The sequence below is a fragment of the Natrix helvetica genome (genome assembly GCF_964273705.1).
Source record: "Natrix helvetica genome assembly, chromosome: 1".
NCBI classification, from domain to species: domain Eukaryota; kingdom Metazoa; phylum Chordata; class Lepidosauria; order Squamata; family Natricidae; genus Natrix; species Natrix helvetica.
This window is the reverse complement of record NC_138548.1, coordinates 80828044-80846053: the sequence shown is the minus strand read 5'-3', so window position 1 is coordinate 80846053 and position 18010 is coordinate 80828044. Positions and strand designations below refer to the sequence as shown.

The window sequence follows — 18010 nt, the reverse complement described above, 5'->3', positions numbered from 1 at the left end:
GTCCCCAAGGCGAAATAAAACTTTCTTCCTTTGTTTTTGCTGAGAAATAAGTTCTCGGGACGCGTGGCAAATACCTTGCCTCTACTGTATTTGAACGGCGATGTTGTTTATTAGCCTGTGAAGGACACGTAGAGACCTAGTTCTGGGGACGACCTACTGACGACCTTTCAATCTTGCGGGGAGGGAACAAATGGCTTTCTTAAACTTAAGATCGGCCATATGGAGCCCCACTAAAATACAGGGAGACCTGCTGGCTGGGCTATGGCCATCTTGGGGAGGACCTAAACATACGGCCACCGAAAAACAAGACCCCAATTCCTGCATTATTCATTTATTGGATATATGACCCGTTTTCCTTCCCAGAAGCAGGATTTGGGTAGTTAAAGACAGGCACCAGGTTCTTTTTTTTAAAAAAAGTAATAATAATCAAAATGTTCAATTTATGCAGTATAATATAAAATTCATCCCAAAATAAGAAGAAACAAAAATAAATAGAACCCTAAAACACATTCCATTTTAAAAAAATCTGTTTTTATAAAATGCTTATTAAAAAGCTGTGTCTTAACTCATTTTCTAAAAGAAAGTGGAGGCTAAGTGCATCTCCCAAGGGAGGACATTTCTTAATTCTGGAATGGGGGGAGGCAAGGTATTCTTTTCTTCAGTTAAGCTTCTCTTTTGTTCATTTCATGGAAACATCTGGGTAGCCTTTATTTTTGCAACAGTATATAATTGGTTTGCATTGTCTCTTTTATGTGTCCTTCCCCCCCCCCCAAACTCCCCAAACTAACCTACATCTCTGGGATTTCCTGACAGTCAGCCATCCAAGCATTAACTAGATTTGACCCAATTGGCTCCAAGCTCAGAAGGTGGTCCTCAGATGGCCCCTGAGAGTGAAAGTTGGATTTTCAAAAGATAGTCTCCTTTACACTGCACTATCCAGGAAGGTTGGTTGAAAAGTCTTTCTGATAAGCCCTGGGAACTATTTGAGTTTTATCAAGAAAACATCTGGCAACAAGCAGAATGTTCTTTCAACATGGGAGTTAATGGGAATGTGAGGGCAGCATAAGGTTTTGTTGACAGCCCCACTCCTGTTTATTCTAAATTATTTCCAGATTAGCAGTTCGTTAGAAAATCCATTTAAAAGTAGGCAGCTGAGTTAGTTTGTTTTCCTCTCTCTCCTTTCTCCTTTTCCCTTTTTAAATCAGGCTTTCACAATCTGCCCTTTAGACAGACTCCCACTGCAAAGGTTGAGATTTTATTGCCCAACACCTTAAGGTGGCTTTTTGTCCTCTATTGTCTGTACTGATTAGTGTGGCTTTCCCAATGTTATCTATAAGCCTACTGTGATCCATTTAAAAACAGGAAGAGTCTGGTAGCACCTTGTCATATTAACAAATTTTATTGAAAAGGCATAAGATAAAAGGTGTGGAAATAATGGCTCGGCAGCCTTGGTTAAAGAACACAAAAAAAGCACACAGCTTTGGGGCTGGTTAACACCCTGAAAGGCCCTCCCTTTGCCTTTTAATTCATTTTTAAACATTGTTTTAATCATCCTTACCTCTTTTTAAATTTAAACTTTTCTATACTATCTTTATGTGTTAATATTTTAATGGACATCTGTCCAGAGCCCCTCTGTGAGGCAGACGAGTAATTCCAAAATGTGATGGATGATGGATGGACGGACGCATGGATAGATGGATGGACAGACAGATAACTAGTAGGAGAAAGAAAGCTTTCACAAGCTGCAGCTTAATTGATCAGATGATGTTTGGCTAACATGTTGTAAGACAGGCAAAATCGGGGAAACAATGCTTCAAATAGTTATATGGTAAGGAAAAAGTCAGCAGCTGAAAAGGTTGGATGGGGAGTGGAAGTAGCTTCTCTCACTGGCAGCTCTTTTGTTTGTCAGAAACTGCTATTCTGAAATAAGTGAAGAAAATACATTTGTGACTTGATCTAAATCCAAGGCAGAGCTACAAAAAAGCTTTGTTGTTTTCCATATGTTTAGCTTGCATCCGTATCCAGTAAACTCTGCAAGCCAGTTTAATTCACCTGTTACATTTGTTACGGTAACGTATTTGCTGTGGGCTGGGCTTCACTATTTGGATGAGCAGCCGCTCTGCAATGTTTGTTCTGACCGAGGCTTCCCAAGAGAATGATGCAAACTCCTTGTCCCGACAAAAAACACTTTTATTAATTTACAGTGAATTCTGCTCATTTACATCCAGCAAAGTCTTTCAAGGGAGGATTTACAGTCACAGACCTTATCTGGCTTGGAGAGCTAACAGGCCGATATCTGCAAAACCTGGCAAGGAGTCTCAGAGAGTCAGGAACCAATTAAACGAACTAATTGTCTCCTGCAAACTCCACTCCCCTTTCGCTCCTCTTTTATTTCTTTTGGGAGGGGCCATTCATCATCGAGCTGTGGCCTTACTCCCCTAGGCGACCCTTGTTCTTTAGCTGTTCCCTTCGTCTGGCAACACTGCTCATGTGCACACTGGGAGCAGGCTCCAGCTGTTCATCTGCCTCACTGATGTCTAACTCCAAAGGCAGCTGATAACTGGCATACGGCCCAGGCCCCGTCTCTGCCTCCAACACAGAGCCCTCATCAGAACCTTCCCCAGACTCTGGGACTGGCCCATGTTCCTCCCCAACTTCCTCATTGTCCGAATCTGTTGCCAGCTCTGCTGGCTGCTGGCAGGCCACAGCAATGTTCCTTATCAAAGAATCATTATAAAGGTTTGGAAAGAAAACAGCTTCATTTTAAAGTAAGTTATGTTAGCACATTCCACCATAAATAGAATGGAAAGAACTTGAATAACTTTTTTAAATTAATGAATATGGGAGAAAGCAATGGTGCAGATTTATTTATTCCCAGTGGAAAGTAGTTTCCAGGGTCACGGGCAATGTTTTTCCTTTTCTTTTCCTCTCCTTTGCTAGAGATTCATGGAAAGATCTTTGCAACAAGAGGCCCAAGTGCTCAGAATAGAAGAGAAGTCAATAGTCCTACCCTCCCAATGACTAAATGGAGAGGCTGCTGCATGGCCTCCAGCTGTTATGCAGAACATAGGCAGGGTTCCCAGTTTTCTAGCAGTTGTTCAGCATTTACATGAGAACTAATGCATCAGTGATTTTCTATTCAGATTTTCCTGTTTTTTGTTAACTTTTCCCCCTTAACAATTTACATTATGACTTTCTTTTTATAGGCAGACCTTCTGGCCTAGGAGCTCATCAGTGTCCTTTCCTGTTGTGGCCCACCAGTGGCCAGCAGAGCTGGCAGCAGATTCGGACAGTGAGGAGGTTGGGGAGGAACATGAGTTTGGGGAAGCCTCTGAAGAGGGCTCTGTGTCAGAGGCAGAGAGGGGGCCAGAGCCCTATGCCAGTTATCAGCTGCCTTCAGAGTCAGACATCAGTGAGGCAGACGAACAGTTCCCAGTGTGCACATGCACAGAGTTGCCAGATGAAGGGAACAGCTAAAGAACAGGGGTCAACTTGGGAGTAAGGCCACAAGCGGACGATGAATGGCCCCTCCTAGAGGAGTTTGTAGGAGACAATTAGTTTTCTTAATTGGTTCCTGACTCTCCGAGACTCCTTGCCAAGTTTTGCAGATATCGGCCTGTCAGCTCTCCAAGCCAGATAAGGTCTGTGACTGTAAATCCTCCCTTAAAAGACTTGGTTGGATGTAAATGAGCAGAATTCACTGTAAATTAATAAAAGGGTTTTTTGTGAGGACTAGGAGTTTGCTTCATCTTGGGAAGCCTAGGTCAGAATATTCCCAATTTCTCAAGTCCTTAGCAATGGGTTAGATTAGCTAAGTAATTTTGGAAGTTGAAATCCCTATTTCAGGGAAGATCCAGGTCAGAAAAGACTGGTATGGAAAATCCTTTGCTCTCTTTTTGGAAGGTTTTCATTTTGAGCGCCATGTTCAATGGATGCATATCTCCTTGGTTTTTTTTGGGGGGGGGGAAGAAGCTTCTGGAGGGGGCTATTGCATTAGTGGTTTGCTCTTCTTTCTTGTTAAAGGCATATATAGATGGTAGTAATCAAAGCTAAGGGTACATTAAGAAGTATCTGATATCGTCTTTATCTGGTCATTATGGTGAGATTAAAATATTAGTCCATAGCTATCCTAATGGCTGGTTTATATCCAAATTCTGGTTAGTAATCTGGTTGATTTTGAAATTCTGGCTTAGTCCTTGTTTATATTTGTGTTTTGCCCAAGCCACAGAGGCTCAAGGCAAATGCAACACAACCGGCATTGATTCTCAAGCTTTTTCCTCTAATTTCCGATTACTAACGGTAGAAAAGGGAGAAAACAAAACAAGACAAGTTGTAATATTTTGCTTATCTGTAGGACTAATCTGGCTTGTTCCTTGGATTCTAGTTTAAAGGAAATCATAGTTTGATAGGTGAACACACTAGCATTTTACAAAAAAATATAATAGGCTTCCCCCCCCCCCCCTTTTGGAGAGATTTGGCCTTAGCTTCATGAGCCCTGGAGAAGCTTCTAAGAAAGACTGAACTTTTCCTGAATAACAGCAGTTTTGATCATTGCAGGGAGGAAGAACCAGCCCTTTCTTATTTCCATCTTGTGATAATTGAGGTTTTAAGATGCTTGGTATTCAAAAGTGAAGGGTCTTCAGCAGTGGGGGGATTCAATTTTTTTTACTACCAGTTCTGTGGGTGTGGCTTGGTGGGGTTCATGTGACTGAGTGGGTGTGGCCAACTCAACATCACTTATGGCAAGGTGGGGCGGCACCTTGCTGTGAATGACATTGAGTTGACCATGCCCACTCAGTCACATGACATGCCCACCAAGCCACGCCCACAGAACCAGCAGAAAAGTTCGGGCAAGTCTTCTAGCATTCAACCTGGATGCTTCTCTCCTCCTCCTCCTCGGCCTCAAACATACAGAGCAAACAGGCACTCTTCAGCCCTCTACAGATAAAAGGGGGTAGGGGGAAGAGAATGAATGAACTGCTCAAAGGAGGAGGAATATAGAATCCATGGGTCTGAGGGAATTGTTGCTTATGGGAGATGATCTCCTTTCCAGTATGCTTTTCTTGCTTTTGCTCTTCAGGTAACTTCCAGAGTTGCAGTGACATGTCCAATAAATTGAAAATGTAGATTTATTCTTCTTAAAAAAAAAGAAGTGTGGTTCTTACAATTGTCTCTCCAAACGTTTAGGGCAATTTAGGTATATCCTTTAATTATTAGTTTCTTCTCCTTTCCCCATTAAAGCATTGCAGAGGCTTTCTCAGCTCCTTTGTGCGGGATATATCTGTGCCACTAAAATACAAAATGGAATCACAAGAGATCATCATCTTGGCAAGTGGCACTATATAAATAGGAAGGAAAGAACACTAAAGCCTTCTCATTGTACCAAGCAGGAAAATTAAGGAACAGGCATTCATAATATGTTTTCCACTTGGTTTAGCTAGTGACACATTAGTCTGAATGGAGCTTTGATCTGGTTGAAAATTACCTTTGGTCATTAAGAATCCAGTAAGCTAACACCAGCTGAAGGTTTAAGGATTTGTTTTGTGAAACAGTGGGACATTAAGCTAGAAATAGTACACAATGATTTTTTTGCCTTTCTCTCTAACACTTGCTAGTTTAGTTGTGAGGGAAAGAAATCAGATGTAGCCAACTGAGAAAATATGAGAAACGTTGCTTCTAAATCATCATAAAACATGGATTTAGACTGCATATATATACTGTAGATGAATTTCTGTGTTAACAGTTGGGTTTTTTTGGACCACTCCCTACATTTCTACTTCATGGATGATTTTGAAAAGTATGGCTACTTATTTAAAGCTTTAATTACTCTTCATCCGGGAGGCGAAAAGAGTGATAGACGCAGTAATAATAATTTAAAAAAAACAGATAATCCCTGCTTTTAAGCAGCAGAAAGTCACAGCACACGAGATGAAAAGGATTCAGGAGAAGGAAAGGGGGGGGGGAATCACTTCTTGAAGTGGGGTGAGATGCAAGTATTTAACAATTGCCTGGATACTCAGAGATTACTGGTTTCTCTTTCAGCAGAAAATATGATGTAGCTCATGCGTGTTTTAAAATAGAAAAGTGGGGTAAATGTATAAACCAACATTAGTTACTTAGGCAAAAACAGAAATAGCTGTCAGGCCTGGAAGCCATCTTTTGCATTGGGCCTTCTGGCCTGCCACATTCAATGCTGTGGAAAAATGACAGGGGGGATTATATGGAGTATGGGAATCAAGGATGTCTTGCCCTGCACCTGGAGGGGCGTGACTGGGAGGCATCTCCAGTTGGGATGGTGCCTGATTGTGCCATGTGATGGACATGTAGGCCCTGGGCAAGATTCGGGTTAATGTCAGAGTTCCAAGTAATACCTCCCAACAAAAGAAAACTCTGAGGCTTGAAGTTCCTCAAAATTCCATTTTATTAGAGATGTCATATTGGCACATCTGGGAAAACCCGACTCTGAAAGCTTCCAGGTTTTCTCCACCCAAATGAAAGTCCAAGTCCCTGCCCAGCACCCACATGTCCGTCACATGATTCAATCAGGTACCATCCCAACTGGAGATGCCTCCCAGTCACGCCCCTCCAGGTGCAGGGCAAGATGTTCTTGAGTCTCTGAGAAAGGAATGTTATTTTGACTATATATCTCCCATACTCCATATAACCCCCCCCACCACCACCATTTTCCTACATCATTGAATGTGGAAGGCCGGAAGGCCCGATGCAAAAGATGGCTTCCAGTCCTGACCATAGCTGTATTAAGTATTATAGCATTATTTATGTATTTTATTTCTATTTCACCTTTCTTCCAAGATCCGCACTTAGGTGTGATTGTGTGAAGTAAGCTGAGTTGAGAGTTAACCACTATACCTCCTTGACTTCTAAGAACTTCATTGGATCCTTTGAGACCAGGCCTGAGTTTTGCGATTTTCAGCAGTTTATTTATTTGATTTTTTTATTTATTTGGTTTTTCTCACATATGGGACTGTAGTTAGCAAATAGTAAAATTAAAAAAATACAGAAAATATAGAATATAAAAAATAAAGCCATATCAGCCAGGCATCAACAAATAACTATCAAGATAATCCAGAGGTGGGCTCTGTCACACAGGACCTCAGGCTCGGGCACAAAATCAAGTTTTCAAGGCCTTATGGAAGGCCATAAGGGACAGGGTGACTCTGATCTTCAGGGGGATGATGTTCGAAAGGGTTAAGTGTCATGGTAGAAAATACATTTCTTCTTGGTCCTGCCAGCCGACATTCCTTATCCAACAGTAGCTGAACCATGTCCCTCTTAGTGCATTGACTAGGATGGCAAAAAGTAACTGCAGAAAGATGGTCCCAAAAGTAGCTTCCAAGCCATGAAGGGCTTTAAAAGTGACAACCACACCTTGAAATTACTTTGTTTAGTACTGTGATGGAATGTAGAAAAGAGGTGGATCACCTGGAGGGAGGAGATGCATTCCAGAAGAGTAAGATGCAATTCAGGGCAGATATTTTGTGTGAGAGAAAGAGGATAAAGACAGAACCTCCTTAATATTTCACAGAGTATATTGTAGATGCAGGTAGCGGAGTCCTCAATCTGGCAAGATTTTTCTCTATAGCTGTGAAACAATAAAGAACTCAGCTTGGAAGAATTGCCATGTGTCATTCTTGCTTTTGTGTCTGACATCTACCTCTAGAGCAGCGGTGGGGAATTATGGCCCCTTTAAGACCTCTGGATTTCAACTCAACAATTCCTGATGAGGAATTCTGGGAGTTGAAGTCCATAGGTTGTAAAGGGGCTATAGTTTCTCACTCATGCTCTGGACAGAGAAGGGGAGGAGAGGGGGGGCAGACAGACAGAGACAGAGACATATATTATCCTCTAATGAATTTGAGCAATGTAGATGGGCTCCCTCTTACTTCATCCTTAAGACGCTCTGGGGTAGTTTGGACTCAAAGAAAATGGCTCTTCCAAAGCCATCTAGTGAGCACAAGTATTGGAGCACCTGAGTGGATCTTCTAAATGACTACCTCACCTCTGGGATGTTAGCCATCCACCCTTCAGCCAGTTATAATAGTCGCCTATCTATCAAGAAACAAATTTTAAAAAACTATTGAAGTTATTAAAACGCTAGCAACAAAATAAAAATAGCATCAATGTGTAACCAGAGGTAAAAACTGGATATGATCTAAAAGCAAAATTCCCTTGTCACTTTCTTAACTTCTCCATTTTGGGGAGGGTCTTTTTACTAGCATCAGGAGCCTTAATCCTACATCATCCTCTCGCTCTGCATGTGTATCCCCTTCCAACCCAGCTGCAGGCAGGCAAGATTCAGTCACACAGGCTTCAAGCAGATGCAAAAATCTTCCTCTGCATACCTTGGGGAGATGGTGGTGGGGGAGGGCTGACTGTATGTTGCTGGATTGAAAGCAGCCCTCCAACTTGGAAACAGACTGAGATTTAAAGGTGTTTGGTTTCTTTGAGTTAGATCATCAGGAAAGCAATGTGAATTAAAAGTACCTTAAACAGCTTCATTAGAAATGCAACATTTTCTGCCATGTGCAAAACAATCGTGTTGACTTTTCTCAGTTTTGTTCATCGTAGCCAGGTTTCATTCTCTGTGGCCAAAGGCACCCAAGTGAAAGCTTCTACGCTCTGATCCTTTAACCTTCATGTGGGCTGTTCAATTTTGTATGAACGGTCCAGACCAAATGCAGAATATAAAAGGGCAAAGTGCAATCACAGCGTAAATGTAACACATTCTTAAACCCAGCTTGTTGAAATGCACAAAATTCATCAAAAGCAAAGCCCCCCCCCCCCTTTTTGGCATCAACACAACAGCTACCACAAGGGTTATTATGATAAAGCATGTTCAGTCTTTTCATCCAAGGTTGGATTTTTAATGCTTTATTTTAAAAAATGTAAATGTGGAAATACTTCGGATCTGAACCTAAGTGCGACTTCAATATTCTGATTTTACGAAGGTGTAGTAGATTTACTTTAATGTAACTATTTAACTTTACTGGAGGCAGCTACCAATTCTGGTTTTAAAGGATGAGGATAATGTCTGCAGATCCGAAACCATAGGAAGCAGCAGTAATCCTTTTTTTTTTCAAATTGTCAACTGTAGATTATGGCTTACCCTGTAGCCAGTGCCACTTGTGATGATTGGCCAGTGCCAGTGTGTCAAAGGGTTGGAATTGATACAGCTCATGAGTTAGTTATGGGTCATGCAACCTAATTCTGGCACAACGAAAATTGAGCAGCGGTTCTATATTAAGACACTGAAGTAAGCATATGGATTGTTCAAGAAATCTACTTGTCTTTTCCATTGCTGTTGATTTAAGGGGCAAAAAGTTGCTAATCTTGAGGTGGGCAGCCATAGACACATGATAAAGAAATAAAAAAGTGACCTTGATGTTTGCACCCTCTTGCGTTTCTGTTTCTTTTGGTTTTCTTGCATCATTGTATGATGGAATTGATTCCCCTGGTAGTGTGTGCTTTTTAAAACAAAATTTGGACCTTGGAACAAAGTCAGAGGAAAGTGTCCCATATTGGGTTACATAAATTCATACTTTGTCAGCCTGCCATGGGAACAAACTGGTAGCTAGAACAAACTGACTTACATCTTTCATGAACAATATAAAGGGAATACATATCTGACTTAACAAAAATGGGAATTTTTAAGCTATGATTCAGTGTTATAGTTTCTGAGGTGTCCTTTCTTTCTCAAAAAGGAAACAAAAAGACCAAAACACCTCCTCACTAACAATCAATACTCCTATCAGCAGAGATTAACACCATGATTAGCATCATGCCAACAAGAAGCAAACAATACCCCAATCAAAGAACTATCAGCTCAGACAAACAAGCTAACAGTAAACAACAGCTCAATCAAGGAACTACGAAGACCCCTTCCACCAACAATGAGAGAGCAAGCCACTAATATATAAAATGAGATCAAACCCCACTCTCTACTAGCATTGTTGATGTTACCTAGTTTGGTAATGAAATGTCTGCAAGAAAACAAGCTCAGAGAGCATCAAGGACTCTGCAGGTTATAAGGACTGCAAATAAATAAAAAGAATAGCTAATAATCAAATACATTTCTGTCCATTGATGAGTGGTTATTTTTAACAGCATTTTAATTGTATTGGTTATTGATCTTTGATAAGGTTTCTTACAGTATTATGTCCAGAACAGGTGACTTAGTTGCTCTGAAAGGAGGTGCATTCTAGAGCTGTTCAGATTTCAAAAGCACCTCTCTGATGTTTTATAAGACAAGGAATCTTTTTCCCAAGTCTTTTGTACTAGCCCAAGAAGAAAAAAATATTTCTACTTGAATGCTGCATGAATTTCTGGTACAGAAGCTAGAAAAAAATCTGTCTGATCTAATGAATAGCAGAGATGCTATCCTTTGGCAGTCTGAGATCCCAAACACTTTTTCAGAGTAATTTCTGATGTGTGTATCACCCTCGTTCCTTTCATTAGGATTTTGCTTGCATCCTGCAGATTTAATTTGCCATTATCCATAAAGGGGGGGGGGGGGAGGAGGAGGAGGAGGAGGAGGAGAAGAAGAAGAAGAAGAAGAAGAAGAAGAAGAAGGAGGAGGAGGAGGAGGAGGAGGAGGAGGAGGAGGAGGAGGAGGAGGAGGAGGAGGAGGAGGAGGAGGAGGAGGAGGAGGAGGAGGAGAAGAAAAAGAAAAAGAAAAAGAAAAAGAAGAAGTTTTACTGTCTTTCCAGCTGACTGATGGGGCAAAAGATGCTTGCTGGTGTTCTATAACTCTGATTGTCAGTTGCTGTCATTAATCATGAACCATATTATCAGTCTTGATGACCATCAGCCCAGGCTCTGCATGAAGCAAACGTGGCTATTTGGAGAGTTAATGAAACTGCTATTGCCAAGAGAGAGAAAGAGACAGTGACTCAAACCATCTGGTCTCTGAATTGATTAAGCAGCTGTGTTGGGTACCAGTAGAGTTTGGGATGCGTTCACGTTCATCAGAACTAAATATGGAATGCTTGTTCTTGTGAAAGAGGTGTCTTAGCAACTGTTGTTTGCCTGGGCTCTGGAAAGTCCTCATATCCATTTTGGAACTAAGGAGGACTCCTTTGGTGGAAGGATACTGGTAACACTCCATGTCTTCCTTTATGTTTGCAGGCTAGAGAATGCTGGCTCCAGTGAGACTGGGTCTGCCCACCTGACCTTTGCCACCATCATGCTGTGTCCTTGGCGTGTGAAGCTGAAGCTGCTGCTTGCCACTGTGACTCTGGTTTTCCTCATCTCATGGCTTTACCTCTTTATGGGTAATCTGGGGTTGGAATGGAAGAGGGTGGTTCCTAAACATGGGCCCAGGATGCAGGCGAGTATAGAAACGGTAGCATTTGAAACCTTTGGACAAAGTCTGCCCTGTTTTCTTACGCGCTGACTGGGAATGATCGGATTTTTAAAAAGTCTAGAGTTTTTAAATGTCAGACTAGAGAAGGATTCTGTATTTTTAATACGTGATGTGTATTATCAATTTCTTTGACCATTCAGTTTGATACTCTCTCTTCCCTCTCCTCCCTTTGGGGCAATCGCCATTTTGTTTAAGCACGGAATATAACAAAAAGAGACAGCTTATAGGGAATGTAAGGAAACTGGTAAATTACAAAGCAGTGGGGGGGAAAAGAGAATATTTTAAAATATATAGAATTTTAACTTATCTATATGAATTAAATATATTATTTTCTCCTGCTGTGATTTGCAAGTACCGTATTTTTGGAGTATAAGATGTACCTTCCCCCCCCCCCCCAAAGGGAGAAAATCTGGGTGCGTCTTATACATTGAATACAGCATTTTTGGCCTCCTGAAACCCCGCCCCCTTCACAAAAATGAACGCGCAGAGGCTTTGGGAAGCCTGCAAAGTGCTCCTGAGGACTGGGGAAGGCAAAAACAAGTGAAAAGCGGGGTGTTTTTTGCTCCCCCAGTTCTCAGGAGCACTCTAGACGCCTCCTAAAGGCTATGCATGCCCTGTTTTTGGCAAAAAATGTGCCTGTTTTTGCGAAAACAGGTAATTTTTGGTTTGTTTTTGCCTTTCCTATGCCCCGTTCTTTACAAAAAATGAGGCGTGCAGAGCTTGTGGAAGGTCTGCAGAGTGCAAAGTTACCTCTTCAAAATCATGGTGCGTCTTATACTCCAGTGCGTCTTATACTCTGAAAAATGCGGTAAGCTTCTTCTGGTTTCATGACATGAAATGGTGGGGTTCAGTGGTCAGAGATGTAGTGTTGTTCTTCCCATTCTCCCGTTTACATTTTTGGGGATTTCTTTTACAGATGGATGTTCCCTTATGCTGCCCCCTTGCTTTGGGGAACAGTCAAGTCAGTACCTTGACCGTGAAGCCTTGGCATCCCAGGTGCGAAAAATGGAAGAGGAAAACCAACTGTTGAAGCTGAAGCTCAGCCACTCTCAGGCACAGGAGGAGACCTTAGGGAGAATGGACCAGCAGGGATTACAGTTCATCAAAGAGCAGGAGGGAAGGAGCAACTACAGTGGGTGCCCTAAACAGAGGATGGTTCAGAAGTGTGAGGTAAAGGTTAAAGATGTCATTACGAAGACATCTTGTGGACTGCCTGTTCATGAAGTAAGATGTCTGCCCAAATAAGGGAAGTAGTCACCAGAAGAGGTATACCGTGGTCCAATCTCCTTGATAAATTCTGTTCCCTAAACCATTGAACGTCCTCGTGGTGTTCCTGTTCTGGTTCTGTGCTATTTACTTGGCAGAAGTGTTTGTGCTCTAATTCACGAGAGCTAGAAGTTGGCAGCTTTCTAGTAATGTGGGATAATTGTTAACTTTGAGGAATGTGAGGGTCACAGTAGTCAAAGCAAAGATGCAAAGAGAAAGGGCCACATCACACCTTTAGAAAGGGTCAGGATTCCCTGTTTCTCTCTCCCTTATTTTTGGGTAGATATCTTTGGGTTTTTTAAAAAAAATACATCAAGCTTATTTTATGCCAGTGTTGTGATATGTTTCTGGATTCAAAGTGACCCCAAAAATGATCCCAATTTTCAACCCTTGAATCTGGAGGAGGCTTCATGGGACCACAAAACCAGGGCAGACAAAGAAGTTGTATTAACAGAATAACAGAGTTGGAAGAGTTGGAATCCCCTATTAGTTTGCATCTGGCTTCCATTTGTATCTGAACTCTGGTTCTTTAAGGGTTTATTATTGATGGGGACAAAATCCACAGGAGCCTATAGAATGGTGGGCGGAATAACATCTAAGTGGGGGAAAAGGAGGGAAGAATTTCATTCTTGTAAAAGGAGGGAAGAATTTCACTGGGAGTCAAGCTTGATGGGTTTTTGTGTTTCTGAACAGCTCCTCCATGTTGCCATTGTTTGTGCTGGATACAATGCAAGCCGGGATGTAGTTACCTTGGTGAAATCTATCCTCTTCCACAGGTAACCTAAACCTGAAGGGGCAAATGTTGTTGTTATGTCGTTTAGTAGCTCTTGAGGTTTTTGGTTCTTTCAGTCTTAAGAATTTGTGTGCGGGGTGGGGTGGGGATTCAAATGTGATGATGTTATCCACCTTGGCTTCCAAGCTTCAATTCTGGATATAGGAGAAAAGATGAAGAGAAGGAGAAATTTGGATTTAATCTTTTGTGTCCTTTGTGTCTGTGATGGCGAACCTATGGCACGGGTACCACAGGTGGCACCCAGAGCCATTTCTGAGGGCACTCAAGGCGTTGCCCTGTTAGCTGATTTCAGCCTTGATTTTCGGACATTTTTTGCTAGGAACAGACTTTCGTTTTGCCTGTTGAGCTGTTTTTCGCCTTCCAGAGGCTTCAGGGAAGCCGCCTGAAGCCTCCACAAACTGCCCAACAGGCAACTCGGAAGTCCATTCCCAAACTTCTGGTTTGCGTGTTGGGCCTTTTTTTGCCCAATGAGCAAACCGGAAGTCGGAAAACGGGCTGTTTCCGGCCTCCAGATGGCCTCCGGGGGGAGAGGCCATTTTTGCCCTCGCCAGGTTCCTAGAAAGCCTCTGGAGTCTGGGGAAGGCGAAAAACGGGTCCACCATGCCATCACACGCCAAAAGCAAGGGGTGAGTGGGGGGGTTGCAGGCGCATGCATGGGGCACATGGAATTATGGTTGTGGGCACACAAATGCATGACACACACACACACATCTGCGCTCCCCCTGGTTTTGGCACACAATGGCAAAAAGCCATCACTGCTTTATGTGATTTACTCTGCCCTACTCTGCTCTGCCCAGGAGAGTAGATGAGACTATAGTGAGCTTCGGGTTTATGAATTATCATGCTATCATCTGATGATGATGAAAAATATTTGGAGAGTGGGTTGGGCCCATTTTCTTACGGGTCTTGCTCCCATTTCTTGTGAGTATAATCGTTATTCTCGTCTTATAGGAAGAACCCTCTCCACTTCCATCTCATCACAGACTCAGTGGCCCGACAGATACTACAGATGGTCTTCCAGACTTGGATGGTGCCCTCAGTTCAAGTTAGCTTTTACAATGCTGATGACTTGAAGGTAGGAGAAGGAAATCCCTCCTTGAGTTGCCTCTTCCTCCCCTTGCCCGCTCCACCCAATCTCCTCTTCCTTTGGAATGCCCCACTCTTTTTTTATGCTTATGCCAGTTGCTGTTCTTTTTGTTGTTTTTTGAAGACTGGGTGGGAATCTGGGTCACTATTTGGGTGGGTTGAACTTACTTAAGTTGCTCCACTAACCAACTCAATAATATCATTGGGGGGACATCTGGCATAGAATAGACACTGCCAACCCTGAAGCTGACCCGACCGAAGCCATCTTGGCGCTTCAATGTTGCCACACTGGAGCTGAGGGATAGCGAGGGGGGATTTGAGATAGCTGGGACTTTGTAGCCAAAATAAAATACTTTCTCTTGGGAACCAAGGACATTCTCGCAACTGATAACAGGAAGGAGGAGTGATGTCACCAGGCAACCAGACAGAGCCATGATTGGACCACATGACTGATTGTTTTGAGAAAGTGAAAATTATTTAATTAGGTGAAAACTGTAGGAAACTTCAGAGTTGGTTTCCACAAGATCCGTGCCAATATGATATATCCAATAAAGTTATTCTTTGAGGAATCTACCTGCCTCGAAGTTTTGCTTGCTATGAGTCTATTACTTGGAACCCTGATAGACGCTTTCCCCACCCTCAAAAATTAAGTCTTTTTTTTTTTTTTTGAATTCGAAAATGTTTTGACTGTGCCGAAATGGTTAGATTAACCTTTAAAATTAAAGATCAAGAAGATATAGAATATTATATGATTTGGAATAAATTCTATGAATGGATAGAAGTAAGAGGTAGGAATTAGAGAAAAGTAAGATGATAAATGTTAGCACTGAAAATAAGTAGGTAAATAATTACGATTGCACTAATCAGCCGAAACGTAAATATTTTAATGTAAGAAGAAACTTAGCTAAAAGCTTGTTGGTTATATTATTACTATTTTTACTATATCATTGTTATTGTTATTCGCTTGTATGTCAATGTTTAACACCATTCTTCTTTTTTGAGGTGTTTTTTTATTTGTAAATGGTATACCCTGACAATGCACTGTTTTTTAAAAAAAGTGTTTATGAATAAAATTTATAATTAAAAAAAAATGAAATCTTACGTTCCACAGCTGAAACCCTGGGGGAATGCACTCTGGTTTGCAGCTTTGTTCAAACAGCAATCTAAACATGATTGCGCATGCTTTGGCACCCAAAGCAAGATTGCGCTCTTAGGTCTCCCTGTCCCACCCAGAGAGCGATCCAGCTGTGCGTGCCATAGGTACGCGGGGCTGGAATATTTCTAACTATGTTGAAGCTCTGCCAAATTGTGCTCTCCCTCTGCCTGGATCTTAAACGCACAAGCCTCTTAACATTTCTACCCGTCTCATATTAGAGAACCTCTGAGCCAAGGGAGTGGTTGGAAGTCTGGCATCCATTGGTTCATTTGTTGCAGGGGGAGGAAGGGATGCTAAGCTTGTCTCTTTGTCAGTGCTGATACATTGTTTCAGCAAAAAAAAATCACTTCCATTAATGCAAGAGGGTTAGATCCTGGATCCAAATGATAATGAATTGCCTTCAATCCTGAGCATAATGAATAATTGTCAAGGCTGCAGCAGTCAACCATCCAGGATATAAAGATGAAATAATTCATATACATAGAATACCATTCTGCAATTCAGGACTTCTAAGAAGATTAATCTCCTTGGAAAACTAAAACAAGAGCAGAAAATTAAAAGGCTGACTGGAGCAGTTCAATTCAGGAGAGCCATGAAGTTATCCAGAGGCAGAACATGATTTTTAATGCCCATAGATGACCCCAAATGTACTACTTTAATCTCTCAGTCGCATGTTGTTCTCCATAATCAAACAGAACTAGAAACACAGATTCAAAAGCTCAGATTAATAAGATGAATTCATAACACAGATTCATAAGGTGGCTCAGCGGCTAAGACGCTGAGCTTGTCGATCAGAAAGGTTGGCAGTTCAGCGGTTCGAATCCCTAGCACCGCGTAACAGAATGAGCTCCCGTTACTTGTCCCAGCTTCTGCCAACCTAGCAGTTCGAAAGCATGTAAAAATGCAAGTAGAAAAATAGGGACCACCTTTGGTGGGAAGGTAACAGTGCGCCTTCAGTGTGTAGTCATGCCAGCCACGTGACCACAGAGACATCTTCGGACAGGGCTGGCTCTTCGGCTTTGAAACGGAGATGAGCACTGGGAACGACTAGCACATATGTGCGAGGGGAACCTTTACCTTTTAGACTAAAGTCACGGGGTTTAGGGACACGGATGATTTTATTCTGGTGCTAGGTAAGGGGCTGCTTTATCGATAGCATTACAGGTAGTCCTTGATTTACAGCAGCTTATTTAGTAACCATTCAAATTTAAAATGGCAGCGAAAAAAGTGACTTATGACCATTTGCAGCATCCCCATGGTCACATGATCAAAATGCAGGCACTTGGCAACTGACTCATATTTATGACGTTTGCTGTGTCCAGGGGTCATGTGATCACCTTCTCTCTGGAATGAGCTGCCCCTGGAGCTTCGCATAATCCCTGACCTCTGGTCCTTCCGACGCGCCCTAAAAAGTTGGCTTTTTCAGCAAGCCGGCCTGGCCTGTTAATTTTAACTTATTTTTTAAATGTATTGTTTTATCAATTCGATTTGTTTTTTTGGGATATATATTTAATTTCTTTTTAACTTTTCGGGATGTGTGTTTTTTAATGTACGCCGCCCTGAGTCCTTTGGGAGAAGGGCGGCATATAAATCCAATAAAAACAAACAAACAAACAAACAAAACATTTTGTAACCTTTTAACAAGCAAAGTCAATGGGGAAGCCAGAGTCACTTAACAACCATGTTACTAACTTTTAACAACTTCAGTGATTCGCTTAACAGCTGTGGCAAGAATAGTCATCACGTGGGGCAAAACTCACTTAACAACTGTCAGCAACAGAGAATTTGGGTTCAATTGTGGTCATAAGTTGAGAACTACCTATAGATCTTCTCCACTGTAAAATAAAAACCAAGCTAGTGTCAGAGAAGAGGCATTCTCTGCCTCTCTTACTTTTACCAACAATGAACAAAAGATAATTGCATGACCGATTCAGGAAGATGCTAAAGCAGATTCTCTTTAGCATTAGTTTTATCTTGATAGTTGGGAAAATACTCTTGTTAAGAGGGATTGGTGGGAGGTATTAATATAGATCTATAGATTAATATAGACGTCCTCAAATGATGGAGAAGACCTGGATTTTGAAACGTCGTCACCAGGGCAAAACATCTGTGGTCCTCCAAATGTTGCTAAAATTCCTTACATTTTCCCCAAAAGCTAAGCTGCCTTTGGCTTTTGGAAATTGTAGTTCAGCAGTATTTAGAATGCTATTGGTTCCCCACTCTGACTCCGAACCTCTTTAAGAAATGCTAACAGGATTAGCATTGTGAAACGTGTAGCTCTTGTACCTGGTGTGTGTGTCCCCCTGTAGGCACGCACGTCTGTGCG

General features: G+C 41.9%; 1 protein-coding gene across 1 annotated transcript in view; it reads left to right on the top strand.

Annotated features, from left to right (window-relative positions):
- LARGE2 (LARGE xylosyl- and glucuronyltransferase 2) overlaps positions 1-18010 on the top strand; it is a 30238-nt gene that overhangs the window by 485 nt on the left and 11743 nt on the right. Inside the window, exons 2-5 of the mRNA XM_081939795.1 lie at positions 11146-11291; positions 12300-12553; positions 13343-13425; positions 14394-14517. Of these exons, the coding sequence (XP_081795921.1) occupies positions 11204-11291; positions 12300-12553; positions 13343-13425; positions 14394-14517 (549 nt within the window). The 5' untranslated portion in view covers positions 11146-11203. The remainder of the gene's footprint in view (positions 1-11145; positions 11292-12299; positions 12554-13342; positions 13426-14393; positions 14518-18010) is intronic.